We start from the raw sequence: 13,550 nt of genomic DNA, 5'->3' as shown, positions 1-13,550 counted from the left end.
CAATGTGCCCTTGTGGCCAAGAAGGCCTAATGGCATCCTGGGGCGCATCAGGAAGAGTGTGAGCAGGAGGTCGAGAGAGGTTATCCTCCCCCTCTACTCTGCCCTGGTGAGGTCCCATCTGGAGTACTGTGTCCAGTTCTGGGCTCCCCAGTTCAAGAAGGACATGCAACTGCAGGAGAGGGTACAGCAGAGGGCTACAAAGATGATTCGGGGCCTGGAGCATCTCCCTTACGAGGAAAGGCTGAGGGACTTGGGTCTTTTTAGTCTAGAGAAGAGAAGGCTGAGGGGGGATCTGATCAATGCTTATAAATACTTAAAGGGTGGGTGTCAAGAGGAGGGAGCCAGTTTTTTTCAGTGGTGCCCAGGGACAGGACAAGAGGAGATGGGCACAAACTTGAATATAAGAAGTTCCACCTAAACATGAGGAGGACCTTCTTTACTTTGAGGATGGCAGAGCACTGGAACAGGCTGCCCAGGGAGGTGGTGGAGTCTCCTTCTCTGAAGACATTCAAAACCCGCCTGGACAAGTTCCTGTGCAACCTGCTCTAGGTGGACCTGCTCTGTCAGGGAGGTTGGACTAGATGATCTCTGGAGGTCCCTTCCAACCCCATACCATTCTGTGATTCTTTCTCTGTGTTCCTATCAAAGAGCAGTGCTGTGCTGTAGCGTTGTTATTCATCACCAATCTTGTGTAGCTGCAGGCCAAATGTCTACAGGTAGCCCCTGCTATGGCATCTCTGTGCTGAAGTCACTCTTGGAAATGACTGAACCCAAGTGTCCAAAGTGCAGTAAAGTCCTATGGTGTCAAAGTATAAACATCATCCAAGACTGTGACCACACCATAGGAAAATGGGGACTCCTATAGGTATGATATTTGTTGAAAGAGTCAGTGAAGCACATTTTAAGAAGGAACCAAAGGAAGACTTAAAACCTCCGCATGATGGCATCAGTGAGGTCTAACCAGAGGCCTGTCTGCTAATGCACTTATCCCAGCATCGACAAAGTAGGGTTTCTTTGCTGTGACCATCTGATAGTAATGCTACTGAGGAATGATAGTGCTTAGTTTGGATTTTTTTCATTCGTTTTTATTGTTATATTCTGTTTGAAAAAAGATCTTTAAGTGATGCTGGACAATGTTTGAATTTTTGAAATACTATTGGCAGCTATTGTATTCTCCAAAGTCTTGAAATCTTTTCTTCCTTTATTTTGTCCTTTACCTGTAAAACAGGGAGACTTTTATTTGATAGAAGAACACTTTTCTGTTGTCACTGCAGTTTTATTCCTTGTTAGGCTCACGGGTTTCCATTAGTTGAATGGAGTGGAGCAGAAATGATGTGTTTACTCGCTTAATGAGAGGTCATTTGTGGTCATTGAGAAAGTGTGGTTTCAAGGACAAGGTGCAGGGTCTCACGTGCTCTGTGCCAGAGTACGAACCTCGTGCTCTGCTGCATTGTGGGGGTTTCCTGAGAAGAATGAGTAGGTCTTGGTTATTTTATGGCAAGCATCTGAATACCTCCTTCAGAGAAGAGCTGTCTACTTGACCTGTTAAGAGGGTTTTTTTGGGAGAGGTGAAGTACCAGCAAGCAGGCAGACCCACCACCCACGGCAGCAGCGCTGGTCTGGCATCCACGTGTTGTCTTCCTGTGCAAGTGACTGCCGTATGTGCAAGGCAGTTGATGGTGTTTATACCATGTGGTATGATTGCTGTCTCCACAAATTGGATTATTCGGGATGAAAATCACAATTCATTACTTGTTGCTGTATGAGTTCTACTAAATCCTTATATAGAAGTTTATGTTAATGCCTGTCACCAGATTACAGGTTTAAAAAGACATGCTTAGAAATCAAAACCTGATGTTGCCGTCTTCTCCAGATGCTCGGTGCCATTTGGTAGAGTTGTGGCTATTTACAGTAGCTGAGGATCCAGCTCAAAATCCATTATGCATGTGAGAGATCTGATTAAAGGAGAAGCAGCAGCCTGTGTAGCCAGTTTAGCCTGGTAACAATTCAAAACTCAAGGAGAAAGGTACATATGCAATAAAAGAGCAACAACAGCAGCATGCTTTGCATTTCCTAGGCAGTCATGTCTCCAGTGTAATCCCTTTATCTCTGTTGGTTTGTTTGTTTGTTCTACCTGTCAGTCTTCCCGTTTTTTGTTAAGCTCCTCTGGATTCTACAGTATGCTGTCCTATCAGGGAACCTGCTCTCGGAATGGTATTTTCCAGGGTTGTTTCAAAATCCCTGCTGAATTTTAAATTCAATGCTGTGACCAAAGCATGTCCATTTGTTTCACTTTAGCGTTTCACCACACCGCTCATATCTGCAACGTCAAAACAGGGTGTCTACAGATCTGTAGAAATTTGAATGGCCAGACGCTGGCACCCTGGTTGGCCTGGCTGGTTGTGTCATTGTATAGTTACTTTTGCTTGATGGCAAATGTGCTGAATTTATAGGATTTTGGCATTTGGTTAACCTGTACTACATTCCAATAATGGATTCATGGATTTTAACCAAATAATAATAAAAAAAAAAGTAAAGAAGAAAAAGAAGCATATAGTGTCATTTAGAAGCACGCAAGCAGAGGCAGGGGAGATCTGCATGCATCCTGGGCTTTGTTGCAGGTCAGGGTGAAGAGACCTCTTCCTCTGAGCGGGAAGTCGCCAAGGCCATCCCTAGGGGATTTTTCCTGGATCCTAGGAAGGTTTGCATGCTGCAACAAAGTATTTGGAGAAGTTGTAGTAGTAGAGCCTTGTATCATGATGCGGGGCTTACACTTGCTGTAGATGAGGTGGGCTGCAATATGTACACAGGAAAAAAAATTCTAGATGTTTATCTTGGGCTGGGAAGATGAATTCAAGTTGTGGGCCTGTTCTTAAAGGCCTGGGTCATTTAATTGTTGCATTATGCTGTTTCTAAATAACAAACCAGTGAGTTTTCTTTGATACAGGTTCTTACATTTTAATGTAGTTTGGGAACTTTAAATAAAGTTTAGCAAGATGAAAAGTTAAAGTATTGCATTGCAGGAGCTGGATTTCTGTGGGGAAAAAATACCCCATTGCTTCTCAGAGCATCCTGCATCAGAGACCTTATACTAAGCTCCCGCTACTTCTTTTGCAGATTACGGCAAGAGAATGACATGGTTGACTCGGCTCCTCAGTGGGAAGCTGTGCTACGACGACAAAAGGAGAAAAACCAGGCAGATCCAAACTACCGTCGATCCAGGCACAGATCTCGATCGTACGTAACCCTTGCCCTCTTTGACGTGAAAATTAAGGCTGCTGTAGCATGTTAAAAAGCAGGGGGAGAATCTTCAGTGTGGTGGTGGCCCTCAGCTGCTGAGGAGCAGAGACTTTCACATGGCACATTCTCACACTAGCATATTTATCTTTGTGGCCAAACTCCCTTCGTATAGTGATTTGAATTTCAGGTCACAAATAACACAGGAAAGGCTTTGTACCAGAGCTAGTCAGGAACTCTCTCCAACACCTTGGATGGAGTCCTGGGTGGTTTTGTGGCCCCGTGAACATTAGTTCTGTAATGAGGACAGCGATTCCCCTCTTCTGGGCAGCAAGTCTGTAAAAACATTCAGATTTTGTGTGATAGGTGCAGGCATTTTTGTGAAATGCATGCACGCTTGTTTAATCACATAATATCTACGGTATTGTTCCAGACGAGACCTGCTACTGATGCCTCCATGTCAAATTAGCATTGACAAGCAGTAGTCAGTGATTTATTGCATCCCGGTGTCAGGATGGAGCCGTGCTGCCAGGTAGTGCTGTGCTTGCTGACTGACAGCTGTTATGACATGGTGAAGTTGTCAGCTCCTAAAATGAATTTTCTCAAACTAATTTATATTTTTCTTCCAATGGCATGTTTGGAGGTATAGACACACTGTTTTGTATTGTGTTTGTGTCCAGCCTAATCTGCCGTTCAGGCAACCACCCAGAGCAGTGCCAGCATGATCATTCTTGGCAGGCAGGGCAGGGCAAGGCAGGGCCAGGGGATTGAGGAGTGCAGCTCTGAGGCACTGGGAGAGAAGGCAAGAGAAGGCAGCCTTTGAAACTGTATTCCCACCCTCCCTGCCTGGCTAATGTGGATAAGTTGCCAGCCCTGATGCTGATGGTGTAAGGTGTGACCTCTGTAATTTACATAGGTATTTCCTTTAATGTCTTTTCTTAATTTTACCTTTCATTATAAGACTTACTAAGAGAAGCTGTATAGTGCCTTATATGATTATTTCATTTATGCTGACTGAAACTGTAATCCACACTGAAGTTTCCGGTATTAAAATCCACTTGAGTTCTGTTTTCAGTTGCCTGTGTTGCTAGAACTCTTTTCTGTCTCCAGTTTCATAGTGTACAGTTTTCATTCTTTTATGAGAAATAGAATTTGCCATTAAAATTCCAAATGTTGGAATTTCTACTTTAACTGGCTTTGTACAGACTTGTTCACTTTCAGCTGCACAAAAGTCAAATGTTATTAGGTGTAATTATACAATGATATATTACTGAAAATCAGGAATATTAAAGCTCACTTGTATGGCATCCACAAACTATAGCTGATTAAATTGGATTTACATTTTTTTTACTGTATACAGAAAGTGCTGTAAACTAGGAAATGTACCGAGTTAATAATGGTTAGATTAAATTTATAGCCAACTGTTCTTTTTCCCCATAGGCCAAGAAAATGTCATTGCTTGGACAGCACGGGCTCCCTCTTGTGGCTAACTTGACTTATGAAATGGCTTTTATTTTCCAGCACAGTGACATTCTGAGTTATATTTTATTTATACTACTATTAATAAAAAATGTAAATGTGTAGCATCCTCCTGAACAAGGAAAGGTCCTAGGTGAAGCAAAGAAATGAGGAAATCCTGAAGGCTTTGGATGGCTTCTCATTTCTTTTCCCTATTGTGTTAGTGATAAATATATTCCTGCTTTTTGTCTCACTCTTCAGTTTAAAAAAGCAAACCCCAAAACAATGAAATAAGCCCAAACCTTCCAAGTATGGCAGACATCCTTAATATATGCAAGTAGGAACTAAAAAAAGTAAAATGGGAATTCCTTTCAAGGTGCTTTAAAAAAAAGTTTAGTAAAAGGCATTTTAACTGTTAAACTGCAGTAGGTTATGAGAGCATTTGTTTAATTCAGTTTGGCTCAGCTGTTTGCTTACATGACTGGATGCAGGTCAGAGGGGAGGGAAACGTGTGATTCGCTAGGGTGTAGGGTATGGTTGATTTTGTTTTTAAATCTGGTCATATGGTCATTTCAATTTGCACATTTAACAGTTGATACAAACCCTTCATTTTGGTAGTACAGATAAGTCTTGCGCATTAAGTTCCTTATTGCAGTCAGCTTAACTAGGGCTTTCTTTGGAAGCGTAAAGTAATAGCTGAAATACTTGTTACTATGCCTGGTACAGTGCATTTCATTTGTTTGATAATGAGTAATATTAATCATTGGTGGTGGCGAGGTGGTGGCTCCGTGGTCTTAGGAATAAAAATGTTTGACAAGAATTTGACCTTTCTTTCTCCTAAAGGATTTGGCAAATAGAAAGAGCTCCCAATTCTAGTTCTACAGGGTTTATTTTCAAGAGTTCATGTAAAACATCTGTGTAGCCAAAGGGCTTTTTTTAATTAAGAAGAATGGCCATTAAAATTCCATGGCTATTTAAATTTACCATTTGTGACTGAAACTGAAATATTAATAAGGGTGCAGATGCAGACACAAAAAGTAATGTAGACCTTATTAATGTGTAGAGTTGTTCAAGCTTGTGAAAACAAAATAAAAATAAACAAAAAACCTCCTGGAGACTCATCACTTACTGGGAATTCCCCTTAGGTTTCTTGTGCATTAGAGAATCTGATTAGCGTACAAATTGTCCAGAAGCTATTGATTCAGATACTGCCATAGGACAATCTGAGTATGCACTATATGTCAAAACTGTGAGTTCTTAACAAGTTCACAGTAAGAAGATGAAAAAAAAATGAAAGAGGGATTGTGATCTGGCTTTAAGATTTAATAGAAGGATTGCTTTGTTGTGGGCTGTTAAGAAAGAGACAAACATGAATTTCCTGTGCAGTACAGGCAATACCTACATTTCGCTTTAACAAGACCTTTCTTTTTGTAAGCTTTTCTTCGTTTTGCCTTCAAAAGAAGCAAGAACAGGCCTTTGGAAGGAAAATGCCTTTATGAAGATACTTTATCTGTATCATATTTCTGGATATTCTTTTGTGGGGATTTAACTAGAATGAATGCTGTGAGATTATCCCAGTATGGTAACACTTCTTAAACAGATGGAAAATAAATAATGTCAAGATGGGAATTCGTAAAAGCGGTTTGCTCTGGGGAATTATTGTGTTTAGCCCTTTTCTTTTTTTTTTCTTTTTTTTCATGGGATGCCATATTGCTAAACAGGTATTTTACAAGAGTGGCTCCTTTATTAGTGTAGTTACAGGGGTGGAATGAAGGAGAACATCAGAGATCACAGAACTAAATGCCTGGTGTTTGCTGTGGAAAGCAGGAGGCACAGTTCCTAGAAAATGGAGAAACGAAGATGGCTTCTTATTTTACCACTCTCTTTCCACACTGCCCCACAAATGAATATTTCTTACTGTAGGTGAGGCTTCACATGACGTTTGATGATAACGTGAGACTGAGACTTAAGACCACATCCTGAACCATTGTATTTCCAGGAATAAGTAAAAGCCATGAGCTGATCAGATGGGTCAGTGGTGTGCACAATACCCTGCTTTGTGGGGATGCTGGGCTTGGGAGCGACCTTGAGGCTTTGCTTCCTCAGGCAAACTAGGGCTTGTAAGCATTACAAAGCCTCCCTGGAGAAGCTGGCATTTTTCAGGGAGCTTTCACATTCCCCACTGCCTGATTATTCAGCCTCAGAAGAGGATGCCTATCTTCCCAGCCCCAGGGTGAATGTAGGGTTTGCAGCTGCTTGTTTGTGAGCAGGGGGGTTGCACGGAAGGAGAAATCAATTCAAAACTGAGGGGTGAAAAAGGCTGTTAAATGCCACTGCGTACCAAGCTACTGCATCAGGGAGGTAAAACCAGCATGGACAGATAAAAGGAGAAGAGAAGGAGAATTAAGTGCAAGATAGGAGAAGTGAAAATCAGAGAAAATTACATGCGTTATAATAAACACAAACACATAAAGGCACAAACAGTTCTGAACACTGATTAAAATCGGACTGCAAGCTACTTGTGCCCATAGCTGGTGCCGTCATCAGGACCTGAGCACTCGAAATGGACAGCAGAGTGCTCTGTCAAGGACAAGAATGGTCTGAGGTGGCTGTGTCACACTGCCTGGAAAGCCATAGCCACCTTGGAGCCTGAGAAGGTTATGGATTAGTTCATATTAGTCCCACTAGGGAATCACAAACTAAGGTTGTTTCTCACCCTTCTGACTATCTCTGGTACTTATAAAGCAGTAAACAAATATCTCCCAGTACTTCTGCACTGGTAGAATATAAAAAAATCCCCCAAAACATTACCATCCCTAAATAATCTGCCTATACACTAACGTTTACTGCAATATAGAGCATTATTGCTGGGCTCAAGTCTAGAAGTGAGCCAAACACAGTAGCAGTGAAATAAGAAAACAGTGAAACTGCTATTGCTAGAGACCAGTTTGGAATTATTTCGGATAACAGCTCAGTCACTGGGCAAGGGAGAGATGATTTAACAGAGGCTAAAATGCAGGACTCTGCTGTCCTCCTTGATCTTCATTTAGATTTGGATTATGTCACTCTAAAGGAATCCTTGAATATGATAGGCCCTTTTGTTTAAGGAAGAAAAAGCAAGCTGTATGATCTGACGATGTAAGACTTAATCTTTAGAAACTGTGACTTCAGTGGGAGCATTTCTGCATGCTGAATCTGTCTAAAAGTTACATCCCTCACATTTCAGATAGTGTGGAATAGTCTAGCTATTGACATTGAGTTTGTATAATCCCAATGAAAAGAGTTACCTGGTCTCTCCACGCAAAAGTAGTCCCTGCCACTGTGTAAAATGCTTATTTAGTCTATTACTCTGCATGGGTTTAGGTGAATTCTACATGCAACTTCAGTAACAGCAGTGGTTTTGCACTAACCTTGCAATAAAATAGGATAAGAAAAATAAAAACAAAAGGGATCCAGTTTGGAGACGGTATCTTCTGTAATTCAGTGGAAAATGTGAGGCATGCCATTCAGGCTTACTTTACTATATCTCTATGTCTGCAACAGGGAAATTACAATTTTGGCTAAGTACTTTCTCTGTGAATGAAATACTTGCTAAGATATTTGTGTCAGTGAGTATGTATGGTTGCTGGTTTGGTTTGTTCGTCATTGTTTTTTTTGTCCTCGACATCGCAAAGGTAAATGAAGTGAGCAGAAACCCGTCTTCGAAATGACTGGGAAGTGAGAGGCTGTACTGTGATCGCAGCTGAGCACTGGGTCCTCTTTAGCGGTGCTCACTGGGAATGGCCAAGCATTACTGGTGCGTCAGCTTGGCATGTCCCATCCCTCCTCCTGCCCCCAAAGGGCTCTGTGGGCTACAGGACATTTCTGAAGGACTTTTAGAAAAGTGTTATTCCAAAACATGTTGTCCTCAGCCGTCTAAGGGCTGGCAGTAGCTGGGCACTGGTTTGGCTTGGGAAGTTGTGTTTATATTTTATGCATACTTTTGCTGGAAGCTAGCAGAACAGAAATTGTGATTGAGAGCCTGTCATTCAAGAAATGACTTCTCAGTTGAAATAAAAGTAGTGAGGTTTAATGCATTTTCTGAGATAACAAACCTTAAAATTGAAGTCACTGGTGGATTACAGTTACCGTGATTTCTATGCAGGGTCTGTGCTGTTAAAAGTTATTTGAACAGCAACACATCAGACAATGTTTTTCACAGTTCTGCCTTTGTTGTCTTTGTTGGTATTTATAGGAGAAGCCCAGATGTACAAGCTAAAGAAGAACTGTGGAAACATATTCAGTAAGTATGGTCCTTGTAGGGTCTGAGTGACTGCTTGGTTTCCCTCTAATGTAGTTATTCACATCCCCGGCACTGTGTCTATAAGGCATTATGTGCCTGATTTAGTTATGTGCCACAGTAAATTATGTGGGTGTTAATAACCTTTTATGTGTAGAAGATACTGCAGATCACTGAATGCACTGAATACAGATTACCATTGTATGTAGATGAATTACTAAAGATGAATACAGCATTTTAGAGATTTATTCCTCTGTGGCTTCCAAAGTGTCCTTGTTTGTAATACTGACACTTTTAGGATGAGGCCGTATATTCTATAGAACTATCAGTTGGGAAAACAGTTAGCTATTCCAAAGCATATTCAATGATCAGTATACACAACGTTCATATGTATTGTGAAGCAACAAGATCAGATCTGAAGGGAGGTGAGAGGAAGGTGGAACAGGATGTGACACGCAGTTGAAGTAATCAAGGTGGTTAGACACATTTCTTAATAGGTTTCCTATTTTGATGTCAAGATAGCCTCAGGGCTGACAACAGCTTGTTTCAGTAAATCTTTTCAACCTAACATAATAAAAATAAGAATCGTTTTGCAGTTGGTAGCTACTGTTGCATTTTTTACTTTGCCTAATCCTTTCTAGGAAGGAGCTTGTGGATCCATCTGGCCTGTCTGAGGAGCAATTGAAAGAAATTCCATACACTAAAATAGAGTAAGTTTACATCAGGATTTTTCTTTGTGAATATAAAAGCTCACTTTTCTTATTTTACTGTGAACTCTGTCACACTGAAATAGAAGTGGGTTTACATGTAATCTCTAAGCTTTTGTCTACTCCTAATGCTCATCCGGAATGGGTTGAATAAGGACAGTTAATAGTTTTTAAACATAATATTTCCTCTTTCCAAAATATGAAAAAAATAATCTTCATCTCTCCCTATTTCTCTCACACACTCAGGAAGCTGCTGGATGTCTCTATGTTCTGTATGTCTCCCTATGCCATCCATCAATCTGTTTTATGTTATACCCTACAGAATCAGAGAGAACTGAATGCAAACAAGCAAATCCATTTATTTCCTAAACTTCTGCTTCCTTTTGAATTTTTATTCCAATCATCTAAGGCATTGTTTGACCTGTTCAGCCCCTTTCCTCGCTTGTCATGGGCAGCTGCCAGGGCATAGCTATTTCCTTAAGAACCAACATCTATTTTGCTGTGATAATTGCCCATTTGGGATGCCATGTGTCAGTGCAAGCAGCTGCATGTGGCAGAAACTGGATCCCGGTTTGCATTATAATGTGCTTCCACAACACCACTAAACAGAAAAGCTGATGTTAAAGTTGTATATATTAATGCATTCTTTATTAAATAGTTTCATTCTCAAATAAGAGCAGGACAGTTTGTGACCTTTGCACTTTTAAAGCATTGAATTCCCAATATGGACTCGTAAGAAAAGCGTCAGCCTTTTAAATTCAGCCAGTGCAAGAAGCCGTCTGTTTTACTCTAGTAAGAAATGGGAGGATCTCTCAGTCTGAAACTGAATATATGCTTTTGTGCCAGAGATCTGGTTTACTAACCTACCGTTGTAAATTCTGTGTCTCTCTCAGGACTCAAGGTGACCCAATCCGTATTAGGCATTCACATTCCCCTCGAAGCTACCGTCAGTATCGGCGGTCCCAGTGTTCCGATGGTGAAAGATCTGTCCTGTCTGAAGTGAAGTATGTGAATGCAGTTATTAGCAATGGACTGGTTCAGTGTGGCCTAAAAGTTGTTCAAAGATCATGGTTAGATTAGAAGTGCCATAAATGTGGATAGTTGCTGGCATAGGATTCAGGCAATCCTCTAAATAGTAGGTCTTCAGATGTGAATGACTCAAACAAGTACAAAACCATTTCTAGTCTATTCTGGGCCGCAGAGGCTTGCTTGATCCACCCAGAAGGGGAAAACCTGAAAAAGCCAAAATAAACCTCTGTTGCTTTTCAGTGGCAGGTCGTGAAGTTGCCTAAGGGATGAGAACTCATGAGTTGCTTTCCAGATACCTTAATCCTTAACAGAGTTAAGGCATTATCTCTATTAACTCTGTAATTTGTTTCATGGGAACTCCAGTACAATCCTCTTCAGCAACGGGTGGATCAGTCTTTCCTCGAAGAAAGGTTTGTTAAGGGTGTACTTATGAATGGTAAAGTGACATCCCCATTCTCAGGCCTTAAATATCAAAAGCAGTGCCCTGATGATAGCACCCACTTGGGAGGCTAGTTTTAGCTGGGTGGCACCCTGAAGGAGGTGTGGCACACCCATGATTTCAGGTGAGACTCATCTCGCATAAAGTTGGGCTGCCTCTGTAGACCTGGAGGAGACAGGTCCCTTGCAAAGTGATGGGATGGCCTGAAGGTGCCCACTGACTCCTGAGGATCAGCATGATAGCTTTCAGATGTCTAGTCAGGTGATAAGCCTTCTGGATTTTGCTTTTCGGATCTACGTAGCTGTCTGGGTCATTTTTGTTATTTTTCCTTTGCATAGTTACATTTTACTTCATTATAGCAATACGCATTTTACAATATCATAATTACAGTGCGAAAACGGATCTAGTGCCTCCACTGCCTGTTACACGATCTTCAGATGCGAAAGGTCCCAGCATCCAATTGACTCAACAGGTTAGTAGTTGTGCATCCTTTGCAATTTTCCTTTTTTGGATGGAGAAGGAGTCGTCTGTTGCTTTAGTTAAATTAGGTCTGTTTTTCTGTGAAAATGAAAGCTGGCTGAGACTTTTTTGTGGCATCAGTGTGACTTGAAATTTACATTTTGCTTATATTTACACTTTGTTTATGTTTCCAAATATATGTAGTTCTGTAGCATATTTCCCCTGTGGACACGTGCTTCTGCTACTGGAGAACTCTTTCTCAGTTTGAGTTTGATGTTTCCTTAAGATGATACCCTGTTCTCCACAGGAGCAGAATGAACAGTTTCTTAAAATATGCACATGTGCTTGGGATGTGGTTGTAATCACAACCCACCATGCTTTATTCATCTCTTCTTAGAGGTCGTCTTAGAGTTTTGTTGCTTGGGCTTGAAGCATTGCTTTTTTTGTTGTTGTTTTTTCCTTTTTTCCCGGAAATGCCGAGTGTTTCTTTACACTACTGACAACTGAAAAGGCTAGAACTTGTCTTTTTAAATGTAGTCACTGGCTTTCAGCTTACCTTATGGTACCATATCTCTCAGCTTTGATAGTTTTATTAAGCTCAAAGTATGAGAAGCAAATTATATTCAAAAAGTACTTGCAGATCTATTGTGCAAGCACACAAAAGGAAAACCGAAACTTCGAAGGGAGAATTCCACAGACCTAACTTCCCATACCAGTCATCATGTCTGTTAATCTGACATGTGGATATGCCAAAACCACATGCTGATACTGTATGTGGTGTGGAAAATTGCACAGAATACAACCAGCAAAACATGTTGTATTTTATCTTATAAGCAGTTAAAATAACTTAAGCTTGAACAATTTTAAAACAATAAACAGATATTTTTCAGTTTAGGCCTTGCTCACTTCCTACCTGTTCTTTGATAGGAATTAAGTTCAAGGATATTTGTATTCCTGCATACGATGGAAGTTCAAAATGATGAGCTGTCCTTGATGTAAGGACTTGCTTACAGTGAAGGGGAAGCTGGTACACTCGTGGCTAAACACATTTATGTGCTTTGTAGAAATAGGTAATTTGTGTCCTGTTCAAAATTAACATTGTCTTATTTCCGTTCTTACCCAATACGCAGCGGCTTAAATTCACACACTGGAAGGGATTAGTGCTACAGTGTTCCGTGTCCACAAACACCTCTCTTTTCCCCTCTGCCCAGATGCCCTCAAAACAGTGGGCGTTAATTCCTTGTGAGCACTTGCTTGTAGTGTTTTGCTAAATATCAAATAATTAGTCATGGTGTTTCCTGAATAGGGAATATGAATCCAAATAGCACAGAGAGGAAGCAGCTGGCAGGGGAGAGAGGAGGCAAGATGGGGAAAAAGTTCTGTTTAATCAAATAATCGTTGAGATTTTAGTATTCCTGGTGTATGCATATATATATATATAAATTGCTATATCCTTAGCCTAAGGCTGTCATAGCAGCAGTTATCAAAATACAGTATTTAAATTCTTTTCAACAACATGTTTGAATTTTTTCCTTTCAGAGACAGAATGGATCTAAAGACAGCCTAATAGAAGAAACATCTCAGCTGTCCACTGGCAGCATCGATGGAAAACCCACCACTAAGATCATAAAAACTGTACAGGTGTCACGCTTCAAGGTGGAGACTTGATAGCCATGACTGAAGACGGTGAATGGATTTTATTCTTTGGAAATGGGGAATTTATGTGTTGTGTGTGTGTGTGTGTGTGTGCAAGGGAAGGAAGTCGACGTGGTAGCAATTTCTTCAGGACACTCGGAAGCGCAGCCTGCTTGCTGGGAAGGCCAAGCAATGCTTTTACCACAGGTACCATTCTAGTGGTGTGACTGATTGAGGAGAAGCTGCTTGATTAGACAACCAAAAAGAAAAGTCTTAGTAAAACTGAATGATCAGCAGTTACATTTCC

The 13,550-nt window shown here is 40.9% G+C and overlaps 1 protein-coding gene across 1 annotated transcript in view; it reads left to right on the top strand.

The window, feature by feature from the left end:
• Nucleotides 1–13,550, top strand: part of EPB41L4A (erythrocyte membrane protein band 4.1 like 4A) — a 131,784-nt gene extending 118,234 nt beyond the window's left edge. Inside the window, exons 18-23 of the mRNA XM_074165933.1 lie at nucleotides 3,118–3,237; nucleotides 8,930–8,977; nucleotides 9,616–9,684; nucleotides 10,575–10,685; nucleotides 11,540–11,621; nucleotides 13,148–13,550. Coding sequence (XP_074022034.1) covers nucleotides 3,118–3,237; nucleotides 8,930–8,977; nucleotides 9,616–9,684; nucleotides 10,575–10,685; nucleotides 11,540–11,621; nucleotides 13,148–13,276 — 559 coding nt within the window. The 3' untranslated portion in view covers nucleotides 13,277–13,550. The remainder of the gene's footprint in view (nucleotides 1–3,117; nucleotides 3,238–8,929; nucleotides 8,978–9,615; nucleotides 9,685–10,574; nucleotides 10,686–11,539; nucleotides 11,622–13,147) is intronic.

The sequence above is a fragment of the Numenius arquata genome, chromosome Z (genome assembly GCF_964106895.1).
Source record: "Numenius arquata chromosome Z, bNumArq3.hap1.1, whole genome shotgun sequence".
NCBI classification, from domain to species: domain Eukaryota; kingdom Metazoa; phylum Chordata; class Aves; order Charadriiformes; family Scolopacidae; genus Numenius; species Numenius arquata.
This window is presented reverse-complemented; position numbering and strand designations above follow the sequence as displayed.